This window comes from Tyto alba, unplaced genomic scaffold (assembly GCF_018691265.1).
Source record: "Tyto alba isolate M040663 unplaced genomic scaffold, T.alba_DEE_v4.0 Super-Scaffold_19, whole genome shotgun sequence".
NCBI lineage: Eukaryota > Metazoa > Chordata > Aves > Strigiformes > Tytonidae > Tyto > Tyto alba.
The window spans coordinates 4,837,274-4,863,998 of record NW_024881281.1 but is presented as its reverse complement, the minus strand read 5'-3'; the positions used below and the strand labels follow the sequence as shown (position 1 = coordinate 4,863,998).

General features: G+C 42.9%; 2 protein-coding genes across 5 annotated transcripts; both read left to right on the top strand.

Moving 5' to 3' along the window:
- Positions 1–1,029: 1,029 nt before the first annotated feature.
- Positions 1,030–26,162, top strand: LOC104366696 (transient receptor potential cation channel subfamily V member 2). 3 transcript variants are annotated; one of them, XM_033004696.2, is made up of 20 exons: positions 1,030–1,089; positions 11,476–11,550; positions 14,233–14,491; positions 14,688–14,875; positions 15,142–15,259; positions 16,185–16,480; positions 17,122–17,255; positions 17,583–17,735; positions 18,400–18,540; positions 19,011–19,309; positions 19,761–19,937; positions 20,379–20,537; positions 20,682–20,777; positions 21,298–21,368; positions 22,073–22,238; positions 22,991–23,057; positions 23,141–23,448; positions 23,845–23,963; positions 24,752–24,846; positions 25,614–26,162. In XM_033004696.2, exons 6-20 carry the CDS (start codon positions 16,242–16,244, stop codon positions 25,742–25,744), a joined length of 2,355 nt encoding a protein of 784 aa, XP_032860587.1. In that variant the 5' UTR covers positions 1,030–1,089; positions 11,476–11,550; positions 14,233–14,491; positions 14,688–14,875; positions 15,142–15,259; positions 16,185–16,241; the 3' UTR covers positions 25,745–26,162. The 3 variants fall into 3 exon arrangements, with proteins under 3 accessions (XP_032860587.1, XP_042647274.1, XP_042647273.1); XM_042791340.1 differs by having other exon boundaries at positions 25,569–26,162; XM_042791339.1 differs by lacking the exon at positions 14,688–14,875.
- Positions 5,157–7,250, top strand: UBB (ubiquitin B). Of its 2 annotated transcripts, none has more exons than XM_033004702.2 (2): positions 5,157–5,291; positions 5,940–7,250. In XM_033004702.2, the coding sequence occupies exons 1-2, from the start codon at positions 5,172–5,174 to the stop codon at positions 7,089–7,091; spliced, it is 1,272 nt and encodes a 423-aa protein (XP_032860593.2). In that variant the 5' UTR covers positions 5,157–5,171; the 3' UTR covers positions 7,092–7,250. The 2 variants fall into 2 exon arrangements, with proteins under 2 accessions (XP_032860593.2, XP_042647275.1); XM_042791341.1 differs by having other exon boundaries at positions 5,267–5,320.
- Positions 26,163–26,725: the final 563 nt, after the last annotated feature.

Genomic DNA, 26,725 nt, shown 5'->3' with positions numbered 1-26,725 from the left:
TAAATAATATATTCAAGAGCTTCATAGTGAATCTCGGGCTGATGATAAATGTCACTGGTATTCTGATTTGCAAGCCCTAAATTTCAGTGGCTGTGTACTGTATTGTCAGTGTACCTGGATGCAGGCGTTTCCCAGTGCTCAAGGAGTTAACAGCTCTCACTAGTACATTACTTCCAAATCTGATGTAATGTTTGTCAAACTTTAGTAGAAGCCAATAGCTTGATGAAGAATGCTTTTGCTCTTTAGCTTCCAAGATAAAATGGAGAAGGAAGAATTATTCAGAAAGATGATGGGATGGACAAGAGAAAAAGTCCAGTAAATCACTGTTTGCTCTCTTTAGGTGTCGTGATATTCGAAGTTCAACAGCTGACGTGTTTTACTGGTAAAGTACAAAGGTGCTTTTCTGTGCCATCTCAGCTCTGCTTGTATAACAGTGACTCAGCTCTGCAGACCTGGCTTGCAGCCCACATTGAGATTCTGTCTGTAAGGGCATTTTCATTGCAAAAGCAGCACTGAAAGCAGCTATGTGTTTGTGAGTTAAAGAGAATTAGGAAATGTGGTTGCTTTTCATCTAATAAACAATGAACCAGTAGTGGTATAAAGCTAACATACTTAAAAAAGCTGAGGTAATTAAAACTACATAGTTTGTGCAGGGGAGAAATATGTCAGTGCTTGAATTTTAGTCTTCCTGTTGTGGAGGGGGGGAAGCATTCCTCACATTATCCTTACCATCAAGGGAGCCAAGCTGGATCTGAAAACAAAATACAGGAGGTATGGCCTCTGGGCCAACGGAAGACAGCTGTTCCAAATGGCCTTGACAGCATTTGGTTTTGTTCATTGTTAGAGAGGTTCTACTGAAACATATTAATAATGATGTGCAGAATTTTAAGACTTATTTTTTCTGTCTTTCTGCTTTTCAAGGTACTTCTTTGCTATCCTACTGGAAAACCTCACCCCAGAAAGCACATGCTGAATCGGCTCAGACACAGCAGAGAGAACATGAACAAAGAGAGCTCCTTCACTGCAGTGCAGCTTGGATCAGATCCAAAAGACTCACAGGCAGGAGGCAGACTGAAAAGATGCAGACAAGTAATTTTTAGAATAGACCTAGTTATTAATTGTTGCTTTCACTGGCAAAACACACAGACACAAACCTGTGATTTTAGGCTGATGGCGTCTTTATAAAGTGCCCTTTAGAAGTCTCCTTACATCAGAAGCACGGTGAATTGCCACGTTTCTCTAGGTCATTTAGGCCTACAGAGAAAGACCTGCCTAAGTCTGTTTATTGTGGCAGGACAGATCCTAAAGTTGTATGTATCCCATGTGTCCTGCAAAGTCAAAATGTGCTTTAAACAGGGAGACAGAGGAGCTTTGGTCATTTTCCTCTTTTTACTACACATCTGGATAGCTATTTGTTTTTCTTAAGCTTTCAGTTCCTGAAGTTGATAGCCTATTAAAAACTTTGTTTATTTGAGGTATTTTTAGCATAAGGCTTAAAAAACAAAACTCAGTTGTCTTTTTTTGGTAATCACATAACATTACAGTCAACCTCACAGTACTTTGAATTGTGACTCACTATTTTTGTAACCCTTGAGCTTGGCAGTATAAGGACAAGCAGTAACATGCCACAGCTCTCTTTGTCTTGTGGCTGGAACTTCAGCAAAGACTGGGCCTTACAGCAGTGTTACAGGTTTGGGGAGAAAATATTTATCTCCACAACTGTAAATAGGTAAATATAATTATCCTGTGTCATACACAGTGAGAGAGACCTGAGGTAGGTATGAGTAATATTATGAGATAGGAATATACACTGTGTTTTCGCTGTGGCAAATAGCCCTATTTTTATCTGAACAAAGGAACAGTACTGAACTTGCTACACATACTCAAATCGCCTGTCTGTCTGTCCCAAGTTAAACCCTTGTAACTAAAGATAAACAGATTGCTTCATTTGACATTGCTCATGTAGAAATTATATGCTGTTGCTAGGACATTAGTGTACATAAAAAACAGACCCAGTTTGTGTTCTAGAATGTAGATTCATTGGAAACATTTGACTCCAGATTCTTCTCTTCTGAAAGTAGGTTGCTTTGTACTACTGCCCAATGACCTACTTTTGAAACCACTTGGAAAGAAGTAACGTGTTCCCAACTGCCGGCCCCGTACCCTGGCAAAAACTGGAACCACCTGTGCAGTCAGGCCAGTCACAAGACACAGATTTCTGGTTTTTCAGCTTTACGTTTATTTATATACAGTCAGCTGCTTGATGATTCTTATTCACCAAGAGCTACTGGAGGAAGAGTGGCATATACATTAAATACATATGCTTTGTATAACCACAACAGCTACTACACATTTAAGAATAAATTGATCTCCTTTGTCTGTATCAAATTCAGGTAGTAAAGTATTTCCTAACAAAATTCTGAGGTAAAGCTGAAATTCAGTAAAATGGAGTCACAAGGCCATCACCTCCAGCTTGGGAGATTGTCCTGTGCACATAATGTGTGAAAATGAGGCACAATTTGGCCCACAATATATAAACACCGTATTCTGACTTTAAAAAGAAGTACCTTTCAACTTGGTAATTATTATCATTGAAGTAGTACAAAGAATCTGTGCAGGTATGAAGTGTGTAACATTCAGGGCATGACTTTACCACACAGAAGCAGCCAAGGAACAGGAAAAGAGGTATTTAAGAAGCCCTCTGTATTCAGCCCACTCCCCCAAAACAAAAGAGGTGGGCTCTATACACGCATGTAGATGGCTACTGCCCATTAAGAGTTAAGAGAATTCAATGAATCCAATCAGTGGAGGCTGCAAAATGCTAATGGTGGCCTGTGTAGAGTACCTTGCCTGCAGGCTATGGAGATTAGTTTAATTCTGCTAGGCTCTGGAGTTGTGTGCACAAAGCCTCTTTTGTTTTTCTCTTTTGACAGAGGGGTAACTGAGGAAAATAGTGGGGCATTTTGCATGGAATTGATGAATTTAATCCATAATTGTTTTTCAAATGGAGTCTGCATTTAATGTCAGCATGTTGCTGCCTGTGCTTGCTTTGGGTAATGTAATCTCCCTGAAGAATGAATTTTTCAGAAGCCATTTGTAACAAGGTATTTTAAAGGACTACCCGTGACAGACTCCTCTTGTTGGGACTTTATTCTGATCTGTTGATTTGAATACTTAAACAGAAACTAAACAATAGTGAAAGCAGATTAGTCTCAGGATTTAGCATTACTTAGGAGAAAAAAAATAATGAGAGCTGTGCTTTCTGGTCTACACAGGAAGGGAAAAAAAAAAAAAAGGACAGAAATGTCTCCTCCTCCATCTAGATGGACAATGAAAAACAGACATGCACACTAAAATCCTTAATACAAGTCTGATGTGCTCAAACACAGCCCAGTTTTTAGATTATCCTGTGATTAATCTCCAATTTAACAGATGTGGCCTTTCACATTTGTAAATACTGGTTACTCCTGGCCTTCCTTTCAGGACTCCATGACATTGTTTGGCTGAGGGAGTGCCTGAGGTATACAGCATACACTGGCCAGCCCTGGAGCAAACGTTTAGTCACCCTGGCACCATGCAAACAAAGCGAACCTACTGGAAACACTGAGCAAAACTGGCAGCATCAAGAAAACAGATGTGATATTGCCTAAATTTGCCTTTTGTCCTAAGTTTATTTAGCTGAATAATATTTCCAGGTTGGTTATTGCCATGAACTTGTCTCTGAATTTTCCAGTCACTATTTTCCTCTCTTCCTGTTTCTACATTGTAATTATTGTTGGGATGATTTCTTTCATTTTTATACTAAACCAGGAGGTGCTAGCAGATGCAAGCCCTGTTAAAGGAAAGCAAAGCAAAAGAATTTTGTTGTTGTTGTGAGTTTGTGTTGATGGGGCTTTTTTAGAGGCAGAAAGAGTAAGTCCATACTGAATCTTGCCATTCACATGTGTGCTCACGATTTGTGAGTGGAAGATTTAGCAGCAACTTCATCTGGCTTCACTGAAGGAGCTAGCAGCAGATAAAACACTGCTACATAAAAACCTTTTTGGATTTCATATCCTCCAGAAAAAAAACAAAATGAATTAAGAGCCAGTCTGAAAGGTATAATGAAGCTTAATTAACACAAAGCACCTTTCCACATTGGTTCATAAAGAGAAGTTTTTCCATAACCTGATCAGAGCTTTCTGTTCTGAAGGCAAGTAAACAGCCATTTGAATTTCAAATGTCAGCATTTCATCAAAGAGAATGTTTTGCAACCTCACATTAAAGAATTAAGTTGTCAGCCAGCTGAAACTGATTCAAAGCACTGCTCAGGAAATGGGTCGCATGACAAGGGGCACACTCACCTGTAGCAAGCGTGACACACCAGGGCCACCAACACTTGCCAAATTTCTAACATGTTTTTCCAGCTTTGCTAACTCACTTCTGCTCATCCCGGCTTTCCCTCACCGCCACACACGACAGGATTAGCCCTACAGACTGTTACAGGCACTGCCATAAACGCTTCACACCACCTCAGGGAAGGGGGTCAGTCATTTCCTTTGGTATCTCTGTAGATCAGCAAAAAACTGGCACCAAAAGTAACCCCTCTTTCTCTGCGGCACTTCCCACAGCTCAACACCAGGCTCTCCCCTAAGCACCGCCTAAGGCTGAAACAGGAACTAAAGCCGCCCCAGCGCCATCTCCACAGGTCTCTGCGCGCTTCTCTCTCAGCCCGCCGGCCAGTGCGGCATTGCTGACGCGCCTGCGCGCAGCCCTGCCCGCTGAAATCTGCCTCCGCAAGGCGGCTCCGCCCTAGCAACAGGGCTGACCTCACCGCGCACCAATCAGCGCCGAGCAGCCCCCGAATCTTCCAGAGCTTTCCTCACAGCCGCCCCCCCCCCCGCCCTTCTCTAGCTGCCCTCCGGATCAACCAATCAACACCCACTCTGCGTACTGCTGCACCAATCAATGCCAAAGTTCCCGTTTTCTCTGCGAGTCGCTTCACCTCACCTCCAGATCCATCCGCTCCCTCAGAAATTCCCAGATTTTTAAGGATCTAAGGTCCCACACTAAGACTTCAGGACCCCCTTGCCCCCTGGAAGAGAAACTGAAGTGGGAAAAAGGCGAGTATTTGTCACAACAGTGGTCTTTTCCTTGGGACTACTTTGGGAGGCGGATGTACATTACCGATTATGGGGGCGGAGCCTGTTTGTGAGAAACAGCATAAATACAGGTGGGGCTGCGTCACACAGCAGATTACAGCTGCGGCGGGACGGGCTGGGACTGAGGCAGCGGTGTTCAGGGCCGGAGACGTGAGTTGAGCGGCGGGGGAAGTTTGAGGGTGGGTTGGAAGGGGAACAGCGGGATGGTTTTTCTGGGTGGGGAGGCATAAGGTGGAGGTGGGTGTTTGTCGGGTGGTATTTTTTGTTAGGGGTGAGAGGAGGAGAAATGGCGCTGAGTCTCGTCTTACTCTGAAAAAACGCCGTTAAAAACGGGGGGTGGGGAAGGGAGGGGCGACCAGGAATGCGTTGAGAATGGGGCGGTGGGCATAAAAATGCTTCCTTAGGAGAAGGGGGCAGCGTTGTGGGGAAAATGGCGGAGGTTGTGTTTGTCTTCACCGGAAGAAGGAGGCTGAGTCACTGCCGGCGGGGGGGGGGGGGGGGGCAGCTGCTGCCGCAACGCTGAAGTGCCGGGGGGGGGGCGGAACTGAGGAGCCGGTTGGCGACAGGCACTGTAAGGGGCTGTTAAAGGAACAGAGTATAACAAGCCTCAAAACGTCGTTTAGTTAGGAGCCAAGAGTTAGGGAATGTCTGTAGAAAGTGCTAATACAAAAAATACAAACCAAAAATAACAGCTGGTATTCATATAGAGGGGAATAGAAGCAGTAATCTCTTTATTTTGAATCAGTCTTAAAAGATTGCGTGTCAGTAAGTAAAGTTGAAACTTCGTATGTTTCGCAGTTCAACATGCAGATCTTTGTGAAGACCCTGACTGGCAAGACCATCACCCTTGAGGTCGAGCCCAGCGATACAATTGAGAATGTGAAGGCCAAGATCCAGGACAAGGAAGGCATTCCCCCGGATCAACAGAGGCTGATCTTTGCTGGCAAGCAGCTGGAAGATGGTCGCACCCTGTCTGACTACAACATCCAGAAGGAATCCACCCTGCATCTTGTGCTGCGCCTCAGAGGTGGCATGCAGATCTTTGTGAAGACCCTGACTGGCAAGACCATCACCCTTGAGGTTGAGCCCAGTGACACCATTGAGAACGTGAAGGCCAAGATCCAGGACAAGGAAGGCATTCCTCCAGATCAGCAGAGGCTGATCTTTGCTGGCAAGCAGCTGGAAGATGGTCGCACTCTGTCCGACTACAACATCCAGAAGGAATCCACTCTGCATCTGGTGCTGCGCCTCAGGGGTGGCATGCAGATCTTTGTGAAGACTCTGACCGGAAAGACCATCACCCTTGAGGTTGAGCCCAGTGATACCATTGAGAATGTGAAGGCCAAGATCCAGGACAAGGAGGGCATTCCTCCAGATCAGCAGAGGCTGATCTTTGCTGGCAAGCAGCTGGAAGATGGTCGTACTCTGTCCGACTACAACATCCAGAAGGAATCCACTCTGCATCTGGTGCTGCGCCTCAGGGGTGGCATGCAGATCTTTGTGAAGACCCTGACTGGCAAGACCATCACCCTTGAAGTCGAGCCCAGCGATACAATTGAGAATGTGAAGGCCAAGATCCAGGACAAGGAGGGCATTCCCCCAGATCAGCAGAGGCTGATCTTTGCTGGCAAGCAGCTGGAAGATGGTCGTACCCTGTCTGACTACAACATCCAGAAGGAATCCACCCTGCATCTTGTGCTGCGCCTCAGAGGTGGCATGCAGATCTTTGTGAAGACCCTGACTGGCAAGACCATCACCCTTGAGGTTGAGCCCAGTGACACCATTGAGAACGTGAAGGCCAAGATCCAGGACAAGGAAGGCATTCCTCCAGATCAGCAGAGGCTGATCTTTGCTGGCAAGCAGCTGGAAGATGGTCGCACTCTGTCCGACTACAACATCCAGAAGGAATCCACTCTGCATCTTGTGCTGCGCCTTAGGGGTGGCTGTTAAGTTGTGCATCTTGCTTGACGACAAGATTGCCAACAGCACTTGTGTTTGCACTGTAGTTCTTCAATGTCTTAATAAGTTAAATGCAAAGTTAATGCAAGCTTAAGTAACTGCTGAACAACTGTCTGTTGAAATGCTAATAAAGTTTTCTGTTGCACATTACAACTTGTAGTCTGTCTCAGTTAAAGCTAGTAAAGCTGGTGTATTTTAAGTGACACTGGCTTTCTTCCATGTCAGTTTAAGCCTCTTTGGAGGTATAATGAGGACATTGTGGGGAAAAAGAGGTCTGGATTAAAGTCTTAAGTTAAGCACTAATACCATGTTATTTCTCTTTAGAGTTTAACACCACTCTGTTTCCAGGAAGGATAATATGTTCTCTTAAAGACTACAGAAAGCCACAAATGAAATATAGGGATATGATTGTCAATTCAGTGGGGTGGGTTTTGCTGCAAGTTGTGAACTTGCAGTGTGTTTGAATTGACTTAGTCCTGAGATGAGTGTGAACAGTTCAGTTTGCCTGATGCTGCCATCAAGTGATCTGAGCTTTAGCATGCTTTGAGGGGGTATATAAGCAAACCTGAGTAGGTCCATATACTTAAGTGGAAAAACTACTGTCTATTCCAGTGGTAGCCTGCTGAAGGTAAATTTTAGGGAGGTGGATGTGGGGTATTGGCTGAACTGGGTGGACACATGATGGTGAGGGAGTAACTGCAGTGAGAATGGCTGCTGGTGCAGGGGCATGGAGTGGGAAGGCTGCCTAGAGGTATTGGCTCTACTGGGAATGATCCTAAATACTGAATAGCAGTAAGTGACTGAGCAGTATAACTTCCTGGTTTGATGTAAGTAAAATTTTTTTACACAATTAATGCTGAAAGATAGGGATTTCTTGCCAAAGTGTTTTTTTTTTTTTTTTTTTTTTTTTTTTTTTAAATGGGGTGGGTTAAGGGGAACATGCCCAAAGAGGGGTTAGAATGGTTTAGTGCAACTGCTTTGTGGTCAGTCTCAAAGGAGGGTGTAATCATCTGTGTGCCTTTCACAGAAACTTAACCAGGTTTTAAGGGTTGTGGCTGTCAGTCTTCATTTGTTGAACTTTGACAGCTGTTTAATTCGAGAGTCTTGGCATCTGTATGCTGTGTGCACAGTGTTTCTGTGCTGCTGCTCATTGCTTTTTACTGGTAACCCTGTACTATGCACCATCTTGGTTGTCATTTTTTTGTCCACTGTAGTGTTGCTGCAAAAGTTTGTTCCTTTTGAACTTCAGCTTTCAATCTAACATTACTGTCTGTGGTAAGTTAACACCCCTGTGCCTTTTTAGCATGGATGCAATCATGGTCAAAAAGTTACACTACCATTTTCCTAGAAAACTGCATGTTGCAACTAAATCCAGTGTGATTTTGATGGTTGCGATAGGGTTGTTTTTTTCAGCAGCAGGGCTTGCCTCCCCGTATATTATACATAGCTGTGCTAGCAGAAATCTAAAGTTTTGTTAAAAATTGCTGTTTCTACCATAAGAGATAATTTCCATAGGTTACTTGAGTTTTTCTGCAACTGCTTCTTTTGCCTTTCCTTGATTTTATGCTTTTTGCAGTTTAGCTGCTTAGCCAGGTCTTGCTTTTTCCAGTTTAACTACATAGGCAGGTTGCCCATAGAGGTCATGGAGACTTCGTCCTTGGAGATAGCAAAATCCATCTGGGCATGGTTCTGGGCCACCAGCTCTTGGTGGCCCTGGTTGAGTAGGGAGCTGCACAAGATGACCTCCAGAGGTTCTTTCCAACTCCAACCATTTTCTGCTGCTTTTACTTCTGACTGGGTGTCTAATAGCCCTGATCTGAGTAGTGTATGAACTCCCTGAGCAATTTATAGTCCAGAGGAGATACAGCACTGAATATATTACTTACATTTTCCTGCTGGTGATTTGCTCCATGGTAAAACTAGCTGCTTTATCTTTTCTGGCTTGTAATTAAGAGATCTCCTTTCTCAAGTTTTTCCAATAATTAAACTGTGCTGCTCATTATTGGTTGCAGGTGCTGACTGGTCAGATAATGCAGGCTGCTGGTATGGTTTGTTTTAGATAGAAGTCTATAAATGGCAGGTAGTCCTTCTCCAGAGTCAATCGCTAAACAAGAGCCCTTGCAGAAGTGTTACTCAAGTATGGTGTGGTGCCCAGGGTCACTAGGCAGCGTTAAGTGCAGCTGGCTTTGTGCAAAGCTATCTTTGGGGTTTGGTCGGCTTTGCAAGAACAGGGACCCTGGGAAGGTGATGTGTAGCTGGCCAAGTGGGTTTGCACCAGCTTCCCAGGGTGTGCTGACTCCAGTTTTATTCTGCCTGAGCCAAACCCATGTTGAACCATTGCCTCTACTGGTACTTCTGGTGTCCCTGTTTGTGAATGGTCCGTAAGTGGAGCCATGCATGGATCCTGCTTCGGGCTAGTGTTGCACCTGAAGTAATAAGCAGTGGGAAGAAGGGGGAACATTCCAGTATTTTGTGATTGTGGGAAACGGCTCGGGCAACCTTGGCTGAATGTATGAAACTGAATGTGTCCATGTGCTGTTTTCCCCACCTCTGTAGGAAGATTTCCTTAGGTGAGGCTTGTGCTGAAAATTAGTAAGATCTGCATTTGGCTTACTAGAAATATCACATCTTTAAAGGCAAAATACAAGGAGTGAAACCCCCAGATGCTCTCACTACCTGGGTGAAGTATGGGGCCAGACTCTCACACCTTGCTGTGAGGATGTGGGGACACTTGTGCTGGACTCCTACGTCTTGTAGGAGCAATGTTACCAAGGCTTCTGATCCCACAGCTAATGGAAGATCAGCACTCAGTAGCTGGAAGAGATGACTGCAAGGGATTTCTTCATTAATAGAGAAAATTATTTGGAATTTATCTTAAATAATGTGAATTAGGGAAACTTAGATAAATTACAAGAAAAATTAAATATTAATTTGCATAGCATGCATTGTTTACATTGAAGAAATTATGAACAAAAGCCAGAGGTATCAGTCAATATGGATAATTGATGTTAAGATACAATTTTTGTTTTTCTTACAATGTGGTGGTACCTCAATTCTATCTGCTTAGAGCCAACTATTCATAACTGGAATAAGAATTTAATAGGCTTTAGTTAGCATGTATGTGCTATTAAAACAGAATAATCCTAATGCTCCTGTGCTGACAACAGATTCTGATAACATGTATCAATCCTGCTACAAGCTGAGTTTTGTGACTGACCTTTGTGTTTTTCTTACAGCTTCAGTTAATTTTTAGTCAGTTCTCTCTTGGGAAAAAAAAAAAAAAGTTTTCAAGATTTCAAGGTTTTTATCTTCTGTGATCTTAAAAAAATACTTCTATTTTAAGAAGACAAATGAGATAAGTCTGTTATACTGTGTTTTGGATACTTTTAGTGTTTTGCTCTGTTAATGACTGCCCCAAAATGTAATCATATAGGGGAAGTGAGGGTTAAGGCAGATAAACATTAGGAATACCTCAGTATTTTTGCAGCCTTGTCTGCAGTCCCAAAGGCATTGCGTAGTAGCTCTGTTCAAAGGTCCTTGGCTGCACAATTTTATATTTATGGAACACTGCTGCATCATCAAAACCATCTTTATTTGGAACCTGAGTTTTTAAATTAAACAAATTTTTGTTAACTATTTTGATACAAGGAGTAAGTGAATGGCTATAATTCTCATAAGTATATGCCTGCAATTTTTCTTTTTACTATTTTTGAAAAATTTCCTGTCAAGGCTGTTTCCGTAAGCAGCACGTATTCAGGTTTACATAGTGGCCACTGGATGTCACTGTTTCTCCACAAAACTATTGTTTTGTAACTACCGTTGGATTTCGTATTTTGCTGCTCTTTGATTGTCAGTGGAGCATTCCTTCAGGCTGCAATCCTACAGAAAGGGATACATCAAGTAGAAAGATACTTCCATTTAAGGAATAAGAGTAGTAGATGGTTCCTTCAAAGGCCTGAGAAGTATATATAGAGAGAGATAGGAGCCTTTAGATATTATAAGAGTAGCAGTTACAGAAGTACTGCCATGCAGATTGAGTCCCTAGGGCTATCTGACAAGGAATTATATTTAAGAATATTTGTATTTTAGATTGGGCACTGGCTGGTGTCTCTAGTGGTATAGGATTCCATTGGTGTAACTATAACATAGCTGCTAAAATTCATCCTGTCATTGTGGGTTTTGCATAACAGTTGCATGAAAAAAAAGTCTGTCCTTTCAAAAAAATCTTTGCTGATTTCCCAGGTGTAAAAATACACCTTTAAGAGAACGATGTTTTTCTTAACCATGTGGCTTTTGTGAATTTGAAATAAGTGCTGGCCTACCTGTTGTTTTGAGGAGAATTTTAATGGTCCACCTGTGCATGCTGTTATTACAGGCTTCCCTCCTCCTGTGAAGACAATTTTGAGTTGTTACTCCTTATAGTGCCTACAAATCGGTGCTAAAGACATATGTAAGTGACTTTGATCTTCTATTTACAGCATACAGAAAATGTGTTATTAATCATAAGACTTAGGTTTTTCAATTTTTGGTAAAAATGGGCACTTAAGTGAACAGAGAATACATATTTTAGGAAATGTGCTTCCATCTTTTCAGAACATCATCTTCCTCTTGCTTCCTTTTGCTTTCTGGTTAAGCAGGTTCCAGTCATTGCTTTTTCTGCCATGAATTACTGTGCTTCTTCATCTATTATCTATAATTATACAATAATTATGAATATATTTGATAAATCAATAATTTTCATTTAATAATATTAACCTAATTTCACTTAGTAGTTAAGAGCTTGACTTCTTTCTTCCCAGATTCAAGGTTTCCACAGAATGTGTGTTTTTTTCTCAGGAGAAACTTAGCACCATCAGACACACTTTCATCAGTAAAATAAGTACCAAGCAATTACAAGATTCTTTCTTGTTCCCCCAAATAACCATCTCAAAGAAGCAAGAGGATCACATGTTGCTTTTGAAAATTCAGGCTGGGAGATAGATGACATTAAATTGCTGCTTTTGTTCTCTGTGTGTGCAGCTTTGGATGGCTTCCTCCTGGGTTCTAACAGCTAACAGGATTTTAAATTTTGGTAGCAAGATGCTTGTTTAGCATCATAACCCTCTTGGCTGGCTAGTGCACAGCAGTGACATAATCTCATTACTGATCTTGGAATGCTGTCACTGTCAAGTGCACATTTGGGCAGATCTTGTGCTTTTTTTTCTGCCTTGCTTCTCCCTTCTCTGAAATGGAAATGCAAGTGTTTACCCTCGTGTCCTCTCTGTGAAAGCATGTGCGCATGTGTGTGCGTGCATACCAATGTTTCTGTGTTCTCCCAGCAGCTCCATGTTTCTGTTTTGCTGTGGTGACCTCTCAGCTGGCAGTGATTCCTTTCCCAGCAAGCTGCACATTCTCCTTCCTCTCTGTAAGCTATTAAAACCAGATGCACAGAAAGAACTTGGTTATGATGCACTTTTGTGGGCCGATTTCATTCTTTGGCTAGAATGCTGGGCTGACTCCCATAAAAGCTGGGGGAAAAGCCCAAGAGGATTTAAACCCATAAGACTGAGCTAAACTCCTGGGCCTATATCTAGGTCTGTTGATATCACAGTAAATTAAGTGTAACACGATTAAAGCAAACTGAAATAAATTGGTGCAAGGCTAGAACGAGGGACAAGAGAGATGAGATCTGGTATTGTGTTTATCTGCAAATGTTTATTCTTTATAGACTATTCTGTGCGTCCTAATAAATTATTAAGCCTGGAAAGAATAAGTAGCTTTTCATTGTTCCTATATCAGCTTAATTCTGAAACATGAGAATCTGAGAAATAAACTTGTAATCTCATGCAAAACCATGAAAGAGGAAAAGGCATCCTGCCATTTAATGGGTGTATTTATAGGGAGGTTGTCTCACAGCCTGCATCTGCCACCTGGGAATGTTTCTATGGGTGATGACCATGGTCCAGGAAGCCTCATTTCATCCTTCAGTCCTGTCAAATGAGGATTGCTTTAGGTTCTCTTGTGGCTCGTGGTAGGTTTGGAAGAAGGGAGCCACAGCTAGAGTTCAGTGTGTCATGATGTGACACCCCTTCTCAATGTTTTTGGACCAATGGCTAACTAAAGTTTTGAGATTTCTCATGGAATGTGCCCCTGCTATCAAACTGTTGATTAGAAGAGCGCTTTAGCATTTTGTTAGTTAAAAAGGTTCTCCAGATGAGCTCTAGATAACATAAATGGCTTTAGAAACCATCAGTCCTCTACAGAGTACAGATGAGAACCACTCTGCAGTAGTGTTGTGCTGGGGAAGGCTGTTGAGACTCTGGGTGCTGAATGTCATCCTGCACAGATGCTGTGGGAAATAATGATCATGCTGCCTCCTCAGTTCTGTTAGGAGTGGGAGAGAAAAAACTGAGATACTTGGTGTGGGCTGGTGTCCTCTGTTTCCCAGGGCTCCTGTTTTATAAGTGGTAAGAGAAGCAGTATTAGTGTGCGTTCGTGGTCTCAGCCAGTTGTAGGGATGGCCAGTCCATGCTCCCAGAAGTGTCCTCTCCAAGGCTTTCACTCCTTTGTTGAATCAATCTACTAAGAAATGGGCACTAGTGGCAAATTAAGTGACCAGTGGCGTAAGTGTTTTGCAGCTGGGGCTGGTTTGTGCAGTCTCCTGTGCTTGTGATGAGCAGCTGACACTACTTTGTAGGGTAAGATTCTGGCTAGTTTATTCTCTCATACAGTTTGTGCTGCCTCATAACTGGGGTGTGTGAAGTTGTGTGAGGAGAGAAGGCTTCCCACAGAAACAGTTGACCTCAGATGTTTCCATGCATACTTGCTTGTCCTGAGGCTCACTGAGGAAGCCTTGTGACAAACCTCACAACTAAACCACAGGCTCTAGCACTGTCAGGATCAAATCATCCACCTCCCTTGCGACCAGAGCAGGCTGCTGTTGCAAGCCACGAGATGTTGTCTCTATGTGCAGGCAGGGGTTAAGCATTATGAATTTGCAATAACCAGCCAGCTTTCCCATATAAGAGCACTGCACTCATTGGCTCTCTCTTTTACTGAGAAATCTATTTAGTCATTTCCTGTGCAAGCCCTTCACTTTGCAAAAAGCTGTACGGTTGAGTAAATAATAATCCATGGTTATTCTTTCTCACAGGTAGTTTAGATTTTCTCATGGACCACCACCAAGTAGGAGTTCAACGTTGTGCCATTAATAGACTGTTAACATGAGAGTGGTTGTCTCTGCAGAAGAGGACTCTCACCCATGGATATAAACAATTTGGGGTCTGCTTTCATGCTTAATAATGCTTGTTGGTATTTGACTTGGTTTCTACTAAGAGATTATTTATCCTCTGAAGGATCTGTTGGGACTCCTTGTCAGATCAATTCTTGGGTGGAGCTTGCAGCAACTTGAGGTAAGTGCTGTGCTCTTCCTCTTTTGACAGCAGGGTTTTTTTGTGCTGCGCTACTCAAAATGGCTTGACAAAGTCACAGAAAGAAACGCCTCGGCTCTTGAGTAGAGAAGTAAAAGTTGAGCTGGCAAACAGAGTGCTCTCTGTTTCCTAGGGATGCACAAAGTGCATGTATGTATAATAGGGTCCTTTTTTATAGGACCGTTTTGCTCTTGCTTTTAAACCAGACGATCTGTCTGTGCAAGACTGACAATAAATAACTCTCAAGCACTGTGGAGAGATGGAAACTGCAGCTGAAAAATGATTTTGGGGAAAGGAAGACAGAAAAGCACAAGCAAACTATTATGGAAATACAAATAGCCATCTAAAGGATCAGCAAATGTACCAGTAAGTGTTTTTGGGGAGAAAATAAGTCTGAAATGAGATCGCAGGGTGTATGCTTGTGCGTGCAGAGGAATGTTTCGTTAGAGTGCAGACTAAACTGAATGGCTGAATTATCATAACGGTTCCTCTTGAAATCAGCCCTTGGATTTCTTGCTGTGAGCTGCATAAAAATGTTTTGTGGCTGTTTTCTGCTTAGAACTGTGTTTCTCCACATCCTAAATGAAGCCAGAATGTTTATGCTGTGTCAATTTACATCTTTGCTGGTACAGGCTATGGAGTCTGGCTGTAGTCCCAGCAAGGGAGATCTCTCTTCAGAGGAAACCTGTTAACCATTTGGAGGGAGTACATGTGAATAAGACGGAGTTAGTAAATAAAGCTCTGCTTCAGGTTAGTAATCATGGATGATCCCTTGCTGCCTCGCAAACTCTGTGACTCTGCATTCATGTGCTGACTACAGATAGCTTGCATTTGGTGTGCATCTGAGATGTATCTGGATATATATGAAGAGATGTCTCAAAAGAGTAAAAAGGAGTACAGGACATATTAGATAAGTGGGCTTGCTGGGTGCTCTGATGAATACTGATGCTCTCTGTACAGAAAATGTGGATCCAGCATTGCTCTTGGGAGAGCTGTGCTCTGTTCAGGCTCTCAGGGCTCTGAGTGCCCACATGGTAGCTGGGGCGTGTGTTTGCCTGTGCTGTGGAGCTGGAATTTCAAAGCCTGTGCTCACGTGGATAGCCAACAGCACGAAACACTGGGGACATCCCACTCGTTTTGCCCCAGGATGAGAGGCGAGAATGCAAGAGGGGAACACAGTTTGTGCACATTTTCTCTGTAGAAATAGTATCATGCATACCAACAAAGAACATGAACGAACTTATCACTCTGTTCCAAAGAAGGCCTACAGTTAATCTTATCTTTTTGGCCACTTGGTGACTAGCCTGTGCTGGCTGCACTGAGACCATGATTGTAGTCTCCTAAAGATCCACTTTCTTTGCCTTTTATGTAATGAGCCTGTGCTGCTGCCAACAGGTGATGAGGTCATCTCACAAAGGGGGTTCAGATGTTCGGCAGACAAGTTGCCTGTATTGCATGCACTGCTTTTGAACTACTTCTCCAGTGGTACCCTGTTTAAGGCCTTGGTCCTTTATTCAAATTCTTCTAGTGTACAGAATTTTACAGAATCTCTATCAAGGGACCCATATTCAACTGTAGGAATGCTGGACCTGGAAACGTGCTTTCCTCTCTGTGCTGCACCAAACACATTCTAGGTTTGTGAACAAATTGTGTTAATTTTCCCTCTCCCTTGCAGGTTTAGTCTCCCAGAAGGGAATATCTTTGGTGATCTGCAAGACCATCTCTACTAGAAATGGATAACTTCACAAATGGGCAGCCGGGCCCAGGTCAGAGGAACAGGTTGATAGGATTGCTAGAAACAGATGACAGTATCCAGGAAGATAAACCTGCATCTAGTAAAAAGGAAGAAAGATCAGGACATGGAAAGAAAGGAGAGCCACAGCCCTTGGAGACACCTTATCAGAAGGAGAGCAGTGACTTCCCTCCTAAAGTCAAGATTAATCTGAACTATCGTCCAGGACTCGTCAGCAAGTGAGTAACTGTCGGGTATTTGACGAGCGTGTGGTCCCTGTTGATCTGTACTGATCCTTTCTGGTAGGGGCCTATAGACTTTACCAGCTCTAAACTAAATGTGGCAATGTAGGAATATCACAGGCATCTGGTGGGAGGTAATTAAAAGGAGAAAGGGGATATATTAGCCCCTTCTGCACTTTAGACGTGTGTGTATGGTGTGTTGTGTATTTTGGGTATATCTGAACTAGCACTAAATAAGCCAAGTTGGGTGTGAGAGCAGTGTAGCATGGAGCCCTCTGCAACTGAACTGCTCTTGCCAGGGAGGGAGGTAAACCAGCTCAGAGTGCTTCACACCATGTGAGGGGACTGACTCTGGTCCTGCAGCTATCTTGGGTTTCTCTGTCTGTGCTCTGGATATGTTCCAGGGTTGCACATCAGGCTGGATCTGGGAAGAGCTCCAGCTGATGGAAAGAGCAGCCACTTAAGAGAATTCTGGGAAATAACTGTTGCTATTTTTCCCTTGACTTAAAAATAAAATACTTGTTTTTTCTGACCAACTTTTCTGCTTCCCTCCCTTCTTACACTGTCCCACTAGAACTTACTGCACACTCTGTCTTCTGCTTTCCAGAACTTCTTAATGCTTTGCATTTCTTCCATAGCCAAAAGGACCCAAATCGCTTTGACAGAGACAGGCTCTTCAGCGCAGTCTCAAGGGGCAGTCCCGAGGCACTGGATGGTTTACTTGAGTATTTAAGGAGGACCTCCAAATTTCTCACCAATTCTGAATACACAGGTAGATTCCTGCTCCATACTCTATAAACGGGGTTAGCAGAGGCAGTGCCTGTTAATGTAGGAGAGGAGCAGGGGAACCTGCTTGTGGTTCTTCTTCTCCAGCCCTCTGTCCATTCTTTTATTTTCCTAATATTCACCTGAGGATGGAGAATGCCATTAATTATATATATCCTAAAGCTTTTGGCTCTACTGCAGACTAAAAATACTGAGAAGAGCCTTTAAAATAATTATTGTATTTGGTCCTACAGTGACAGTTAAGTTCTGAATCAAGTAATACAGCTGTGTGCAAAGTACATGCACAACCCATTCGATATTCTTTTTCTGCTAGATGCAAAGACTGGGAAGACCTGCTTAATGAAAGCCCTATTGAACTTAAAAAATGGAAAGAATGACACAATCCCACTTTTGCTGGAAATAGACCAAAAGACACAGAATCCCAGGCCACTTGTCAATGTGGCATGCTCTGACTGCAACTACAGAGGTAAGGTTTCTGTTCTGATGCTGTGTCACAGCAGTTTCCCCATTAGCCAGGTGAGATGTGCAGATACAAGGAAAAAGAGGGAAACTGGCGTTATTGCAGCATGGCAGTTCCAGAGTTCTGGGGCAGTTACTGTAACAGCCTCCTCAACTTTTATTTCTGATTTTGCTACTGCATCTTCTTCAGCTTTGAATTATACATTTTTGCAACTTTGTTCTTGGTCTGTAAAACAGAAATGATGCATGTTTAATAACCCAAGAATATGAGTGGATTTCTTGAAAAAGCTTAAAAAGCAAGTCTAAAAGTGAAAAAGAAATAGTATATCACTATTAAAGACTGAGTTCTGCTGTTTGGGTTATTCTTTTAATAGCAGACATGCAGTATAGTCACTTAAGTGTATGGTTTAGTGCCAGGCAGGAGTCATTTCCTGGTTTTGTGTTGAATTTCTGATAGTCTTGAGGCTTGCCTTCTGACTCAGTATTTGCAACGTGCTTTTCCAATGAACGTTGTTGAAAGTCATCAATTGCCACCCACCCCCTGCCCAGCATATACTGCAGAATTGCTATGCAGATCATACAGCAATGCTGAAACAGCGCTTTGCTGTGGAGTCCTTTGCCTGTTCCCTCTGGTAGTGGCACTGAGTGATAGGTTTTGCCTGTTTCCTTAGGCCAGACAGCACTCCATATTGCCATAGAGAAAAGGAGCTTAGATTTAGTGAAACTGCTAGTAGAGAATGGAGCTGATGTCCATGCCAGAGCCCATGGTGAATTCTTCAGGAAGAAGAAAGAAGGAGTTTACTTTTATTTTGGTGAGTCAGTGTGGAATGTGTTCCTTTGCTTTTTTTAATTGTCTTACTGTATGCGATGCCACTAATTCTCAGTTGGGTTTGCCTCTGTGTGGGTTGCCATTTCCACTGTCTTGTAATCAAACTCTGGTCTTATTTGAATGGCAGGATCCTTTCACAGACTGAGGTGTCCAGTGAGCATTTGCCATCATCTTTGGTTTTGTTTTAAATCCCATCTGAGGGGCTTCCGAGACAAATATTTGGTTAGTTTAGCCAAATTAGGGATCTGGGAAAGTGTTTCATCTGCCCTCAGAAGTAAGGAGTAATTGTTTATTGCAAAACCGTTGCTGAATCTAGAGGCGCAGAAAAAGGTTGTTCTATGTTCCAGTGGTAAAACTATAGGGTAAATATATTTTTCTAGAATTGTTTTTTTTTCTTTAATTCTTTTTCACCCCTTTCTCCTTACCCTCCAAATGCTGTCCTAATCTCTTCAGGTGAACTTCCCCTCTCCTTGGCTGCTTGTACCAACCAGCTTGAGGTGGTGGAATATCTTCTAAACAATCCACACCAGAAAGCCAGGCTCCAGGAGCAGGATACACAGGGTAACACAGTTCTCCATGCCCTGGTGATGATTGCAGATGACACGGAGGAGAACACCAAGTTTGTGAGCACAACATATGTTGAGATCTTGAAGGCAGGTGTGAAGGCTGACCCAACATGGAAACTGGAGGAGATAGTGAATTATGATGGATTAAATCCTCTGCAACTTGCTGCCAAGACAGGCAAAGTGGAGGTAAAGGCAACTAGAGGGAATCCTTGGGAGTGCTGAGAAACAAGGAAGACTGTAGCATACATCCTCAGCATAGCAGTGGGGTTTGATGTAGGAGCATCTTGCACCCAACTCATGGTAATGCTGCTGACAGTGGCAGTGCCATGGGAGACAATAAAGGAGGCTTCCTTCAGGCCACTCCAGTTAGTGTCCTACAGAGCCTTAGCTGGCTGCTGCTGCTCTCTGTCCCAGCCAAGACAGCTGGTCAGGACTGAAACTGGTTTTAGTCCTGGAAGAGCTGATACAAGATGTAGTTAGATTGCCTGCTTTTAGCCAGATAGTCTGTTGTTTGGATGTATCGAAGTGTGTAGTGCAGCAAGCCAGGTGTCCTGTATTTGAAGGTGATTTGGGTATGCTTGTGCCATTCTACACCTTCATTACACATTTTTCTGGTATGCATCTGGTTTCTCTTCAGATCTTTAAGCACATCATCCAAAGAGAGATTAAAGACCCGGTGTACAGGCACCTGTCACGCAAATTCACTGAATGGACCTATGGGCCCATCCATGTGTGTCTCTATGACTTGTCCTCTATAGACAGCTTTGAGGAAAACTCTGTGCTGGAGATTCTGGCATACAGCAGTGACACACCGGTGAGTGCTTTTACTAAAACTCAAAGACAGCAAAATTTTTTTCTGCCTTTCTGTAGTGTTGCTGTATAATTATGCAAATTGTTTCAAGTTAATGTGGTGTTTCACATGATGATTCTTCTGGAAAAGAAACGCGTGATGGCAGTATTTGCATATTTTATTATTTATAGTCTGCTTGGTGTGCTTCTGGTAATCTATAATATGAGAGCAATTTTTGATCCTTTGCTTGTCCTAAGCTTGGGTGTGTCCAAATAACTTGATGAAGCCAAGCAGAAGTAACTTCTTACAGGACGGTTGACTTCTTTCATACTGAAATGCCCGAGTAAACCCTTAGTGATACCCTAGTTGGAGCCACTAAATTCCAACCCTGAAAAAGACCATCCTCTGGTGAATTTGCAATCCTGTTGATGCATGGGTACGTTTTTGTTGTTTGTTTTTCCATAGAATCGATACAAGATGGTGGTTTTGGAGCCACTGAACAAACTGCTTCAGCAAAAATGGGAAACGTTTGCTTCCAAGAGATTCTACTTCAGTTTTGTTTCATACTTGTCATTCATGATCATCTTTACAGCCATTGCATACTATCAACCCCTACGGGTAAAGGTAGGTCCAATCTTCTTTTATCTGGAAAGGCCTGAACAGATGGACCTGAGTTTAAAAGGTGCAGGGTGGTTATTATGGCTACCTCTGCCTGTCTTCAGTGCTTTGGGTTTGCTTTCTTTTTTTTTTTTTTTTTTTCTCTTGCAGCCTTCCTTTCCAGTGGAGTTCACAGCTGGAGGCTTCCTGTGGGTCTCTGGACTGATCATTATCTTGCTAGGAGGCATTTATCTAATCTTTGCTCAGGTATGGGGATCTCCTGTCTGGTTTCATTGTAGGAAATTAAAAAAGGAAACTATCACTGACATGGGGGCTACAGGATTCAGTTCTCCTGACATCAGGATGTGCGTACTTGGATGGCAGGGGGGAATCCTGCTCTGAGACACAGTGTCAGCGTGATCTAGCAGTGACAGAGGTGGCATAAGCCAGGTGGCTGGGCAAGTGGAAGAATAAGTTCACAGCAGCAAATAATTGAGAGACTTCTGTGATTTATGGTACTAAAATGCATCCTTAGCATTTAATGCAGTCTATAAAGACATTGGTCTGGGCCATGATTCAACCCTTGTTTATCCTTGCCCTTTATAAATAAGGCCTTTTTTTCATCTTGGAAGGATGACTAGCTGAAATTTGGGATCTTGGAAATGCAAGCATGAAGAGGGAGCTTATGGAGCAACCTTTCTCCTGAGCAATAGGCTATGATGGGCAGGAATCACTCTAGCATGCCCTGTTTTTTGATGGATGGCTACCATTGATTTTTCTCTAATAGAGTCTGTACTTGCGGAGGAGACGCCAGTCCCTGAAGACTATGTGTTCTGACAGCTGCATTGAGATCTTGATGTAAGCCTCTTGGGGTTTTTTGCACGATGAAAGCATGGGTGAAATTGGTTCTCTGCTTTGTGCAGCTAAGTTGCCCTAACGTTAGTAGAGAGATGGTGAACAGGAAAGATTGATTCTCTGCCACTGCCTCTTCCCTCCATCCCTTCCCTACTTGCTTCTCCTACCTGCTGCATATTGTCATAACTTTTTTTTATAATGGATTTAGGTGGGTAGGTTGTGTCCTTGGTTTTGTAGCAGAACACAGTGAAGATCAGACTCAATTATTCCACAGTTAAGAACATACACTTGTTAGAAAAAGATCTCAAGTTCTTAATCATACTGTCACTGTGGCTCAGAATTGGTTGAAAGGAAAATAATTTCTCAGTTTTCTGAAGAGAAATGTGTACAGATGCATGTGTGTGCATGTGTTTATAAGTGTTAAGTTTTTTTTTTTTCTCCGTTTAATATCAGTTATGTGAGTTACATCAAGCAGTTCAGAGGTTCTGTGCTGTGAGATTAACCAGTTTATAACAAAACTGCAACAATTTGTGGGTCTGGTTATAACAGGATTTGCTTATATAAACTATGTATCTGATTAACTGCCAGTTTATATGTTCCATGTAGACTTGTAAAATGTGTTTGCTTTTCCTTGCAAAACAGATCAGATATGCAAACGGGCTTTTTTGTTGAGGTGAGTCACGGTGTCACTCACTATTTCTCTCCAGCTTCATCCAGGCTTTCTCACTGTTGCTGTCAGCAGTCCTGTACGGTGCAAGTTCAGAAAACTATGTGGCGGTGATGGTGTTCTCCCTGCTTTTGGGATGGGTGAATATGCTGTATTACACTCGGGGCTTTCAACGCACTGGGATCTACAGTGTCATGATACAGAAGGTCGGTTCTCAGAAAAAAACTCTCTATGAAAAGCTTTTGGGTGTGAGGAACTAACAGAAGTCCTGCAGTTACTTTTCTCTTAAGACCATGAAAACCATGAATGGAATTGATGTACTGACTGTGAAAGGAAAGATATTTGCAGATTAGATCAGTTTCTTCAAGGAAGTAAAATTGTGGCAAACAACTAGTGTGCTATCTTTGAATATAACAAGTGACAGCAGCTGCCACTGACCTGTTTGTCATAACCCAACTCAAAACTATCAGTCAAAACCAGTGCAAGTTTCCTGTTTGTTAATGGTTATGCTTGGGCTGAGGAGTGTTTCCAGGTCCATAGAGGAGTCTGGGACTAGAAATACAAGACAAAGCAGAGGTGAAATAAGGTGCCAGGGAAGAATTCTGATCGCCGCTTGTGTGAAACCCAATGGAGATGGGAGAGACAGATGTGTACACTGAAACAATTTGGAAATAGCCATACTGGGGAACTGACATGTTTATTTGTTTCAAAGAATCTATTAATGCAAACATAACAAATAAGTTCATATAGTATTGTCAGATTAAGCTACCAATTATGTTACTTATCTGAGGAAGTAATTTAACATGTATTAGTAGTTTCATACACTGGATAAAAGCGTTTTCCAACTTGCTTTCAGTGTTGTTACTGGGGGTTGGTTTATGATGTGTGAGAACAGGAGATCATCCTGGTGACTTCATGTGAGAGAAAGAATGGCACTTGCTCCTGATCTGTGTTTCAGACTATCCTGAGAGATCTGCTGCGTTTTCTCTTGGTTTATATGATCTTCCTCTTTGGATTTGCTGCAGGTAAGGACTTAGCAATATGTTGTCGGATGGGATGCAAGAAGTAAATTTTCCTGAAGAGGATTCAAATTCTGTTTTTCTCATAGCTCTGGTTACACTGATGGGGGATGCTCCTTCGGCCTCTCAGAACAAGTCTCTCGCTCAGTTAGAGAGCACTGGGAGCCATGCTATGTATGGCGGGCTGCTCAGCGTCTCCCTGGAGCTCTTCAAGATCACCATTGGGATGGGCGACCTGGATTTCCAGGAACATGCCAGATTCAGATACTTCGTCATGCTCCTGCTGCTTCTCTTTGTGATCCTCACTTACATTCTTTTGCTCAACATGCTGATTGCGCTCATGAGCGAGACTGTCACAGATATTTCTAGTTACAGCAAAAGTGTCTGGAAGCTGCAGGTGAGGCACGGTGCGGCTGAGGCAGTTATGTTGTGGCCCAAACTCCAATTTGAATCTCATAACGTCAGAGATGATAATGCCTGTCTTTGTCCTAAGCCTCAGCTATAAACTTCTCTTTTATGTAAGTTTGCCACTCTGGAGGTAAATCCTACCATCATTTTAGATGTATTTAAAACTCATGCTGTTTGCCTGGCTACCAGCCAGTCCAGATCCACATGAATAAGTAACTTGAGAAAGCAACTGACCAGTACTATTAAGCTATGGAGCAATTTGGAACTGGGTTCCAAAGTGATTCTTTTAAGGTAAAGCAGTTGCTGATTGGGGAAGATTTAATTGAAAAGAGGATTTGGCCTCTGTATGCGGTGTTTTCTCTCTGACATGGACTTCTTCTTTCAGAGGGCTATTGCTATTCTAGAAATAGAGAAGGCCTGGCTGTGGCGCCAAGGTGGGAAGAGAAGATCTGGCTGCTTCATGTCAGTGGGCCTCAATAAGAAAGATGAGAGGTGGTGTTTCAGGTGAGGCACTTGTACTATTACTCCTTACACTCCAGCCTAGTGATAGGTTCCCAAATTCATAAGCTGGTAACTCTGAGCTGCTACAGGGAATTTCAACACTGATTCAGAGTGACTCAACCACATATTCCTGGGTACGTGCAAATTGGTTGTTGATTGCAAGCTGGAAGCTTGAGAGCTAGTTGAGCTGCCAGCATTGTCACCAAAAGATGTCCTGTTTAACCCACATTTGTGCAAGTGGTTATGGTGGCAGGGTGTCTGCAACGATGCTTTTTTTGCTGCTGTGAGTTTAGCTGTGCCCAGAGCAGGCTGCGGCGGGAGGGGTGTGGGCTGGTGGCCCCTTCGCTCAGGAACATGTAAGTTGAGCACAACACGAGGGGGCAGCACTCCTCCTCGCATCTGGGGGCTGGGAGAGCAGAGGAGCCTTTCTCCACCCAGCCAACCGAATGGCAGGCAGCACAGCTCTAACTCCAGGGTGTTATCGAGCACGTATAGAAAGTGGAACCCAGGAGCCTCCTTTGTATTATGTTCCCTGGGAGGTACTGGAGTATTTTAAAACACACAACACAGACCAGCACACGATACGCAGGTGAAGGAGGTAGTTACCTCATGGAGCTTAGACTACTAAAGAGCTTTACTCAAAGAAAAGCTCTGTAGGGTGGTGTTGCTACAGCCAAACCATTAGGATTGTGTTGGCAGTATGAGCCAGGTTGGGATGCTGTGGGACAATGAGATCTGGGTTGAAATGCTGTGCTCCATGCATCAGTGTCTGTTGTGTTTTGTCTCTCCAGAGTAGAGGAAATCAAATGGACAAATTGGGCAAAGGATGTGGGAGTTCTTAAGGAAGACCCTGGAAACACCAGTGATTCAGAAATAAATCCAGAAGGTAAATTAAATCATGATGAAAGGTCTTCAGTATCCTTTTAGCTTCTGGTTCAGAAACTACTCTTGGCATGTTATTACTTCTTTGGTAACGGAAGTTTTAGGCAGGCCAGCTTGCTCATGAAATTGCTTCTACCCAGCATCCCTCAATAGTAGCAGCATCACTTGTGAGCTGAGAAAATAAAGAATTAGAGTAGATATGGGCCTGGTCAGAGTTTGGGAACAAATAATGAGAATGAAGGAGGTGCCATTCCTACTTATCTTGGGTAGAAATGTGCAGGAAATGCTGCTGAGAAGCAAGGGCTGTTCTTCCCTTTAGCTCAGTAGCCCAAATGTATGGTGCTTTTTCTAGGAAAAGTAAAATTTAGGCCCACTTATACTGCAAATGTTAAAATCACAGGGATTTTAGAGCACAAATCAGGGCATTAGCAATGACAACTTTGTCATGCGTAAGATAATTATGCTTACTTCCCTTGTTATGTCTGGGAAGAAACTGTGTGGAAAATGAAGAGCTGTTACTTTCTCTAGAAATATTTAGTTCAGCCTGGCAGAGCTTGGGTGAAAGCTCTGCCGGATTTAAACACGGCCTCCTGCTCTTCCAGTGTAGGTTCTTCACAGATGCCAGTTTTCTAGGATTGGGGAGTTTGCAACACTTAAAATACTATGTGGTGTATGTTGGGTTTTCCCTAAACCTGCACTCTTCTAAAAACTGGGTCCCTTTGTCAGCTTCCTGCTGACAAAGGGCTGCTGTTCTTATGTCTCCTGCTGTAGAGACAAGATCATGGAAACGGATGCCACAGAAACATCTGAGATCAGCTGTTTCAGAGGAGCAGTCACTATTGCAGCCCCAGCTACCAGCAGCTGAGATGATTCCTCTAGAGGGACAAACCAGAAATCTTTAGCAGGTTTTCTGGACTCGCAACCTTGCTTCCATCTTCAAAGGAGTAGTTCTTCCTATAGCGGCTGGAAGAATTGAAGGCATTATCAGTATTAAAGTGCATTTCATTGAAGACTGTGGTTCAGCCTGTGGCTTTAAATATTTTCATGCACTTTAATCATTTATTTCCTTTGAAGAAACTATTTTTACTCAATTTTCTCTGCCTGACACTTTCTTATTACTATGTCTAAAGGTACAAGAGCAAGATCATAGGGGCAGTGGGGAGTGGTCTTTGGGAAGACAGTGTTTTTTGAGCTGTATAGAAATAATGCTGTTTGCCATAGAGAAGCAAAGGATCTAAGAGTGGGCTGACTGTTATTCTTTTGTCACAAGAGACTGCATTGAAGTGCTTTGGAATAAAGAGTGTTGTAGAGTCATAAAAAGTTGCTAAGGATGGAGTTGGCTTTGTGCAAAACACAGTCAGTGTGAGACACGAGTGGACAAACACTCAGCCTTCAGTCATCAAGAGCCATAGAGCCTTTGTGTCAGTACTTGCAGGGCTTGGTGTTTTGCACACATCAGAATTCCCATTTTACAGCATTATGAAATTGTTTGCATGATGTGCTCATTTAAGAACACAAAAGTGATGTGAATTCCCTGGACCTGTAACTTCACGTGGTGGATTTCTGAAACATCTGTCTTTTACAGGTTGCTTTGTCTCTTTAGAAAGCAGCATCAGAATCCTGCACATGGCTTCTGAGAGGCAGATGGGCCAAAATGCAGTGTGGCTAACATTTCCTGTCAGTCTTAGTGGGCATCGTGTCTTACTGTAGATGTTTACAAGGACCTTGTTGCTTTTTGTAATGTGCCCACTGTCTCAGGCAGCATGGGAAGCATACTTCAAATGCTGTGGAAGAGAGATAAAAATGAGCTGTCTCACTTTCAGCCTACATTTAAAAATAATAGCGCGGTATTTCTGTAAACTGTCAGTATAGTGAATTTACTT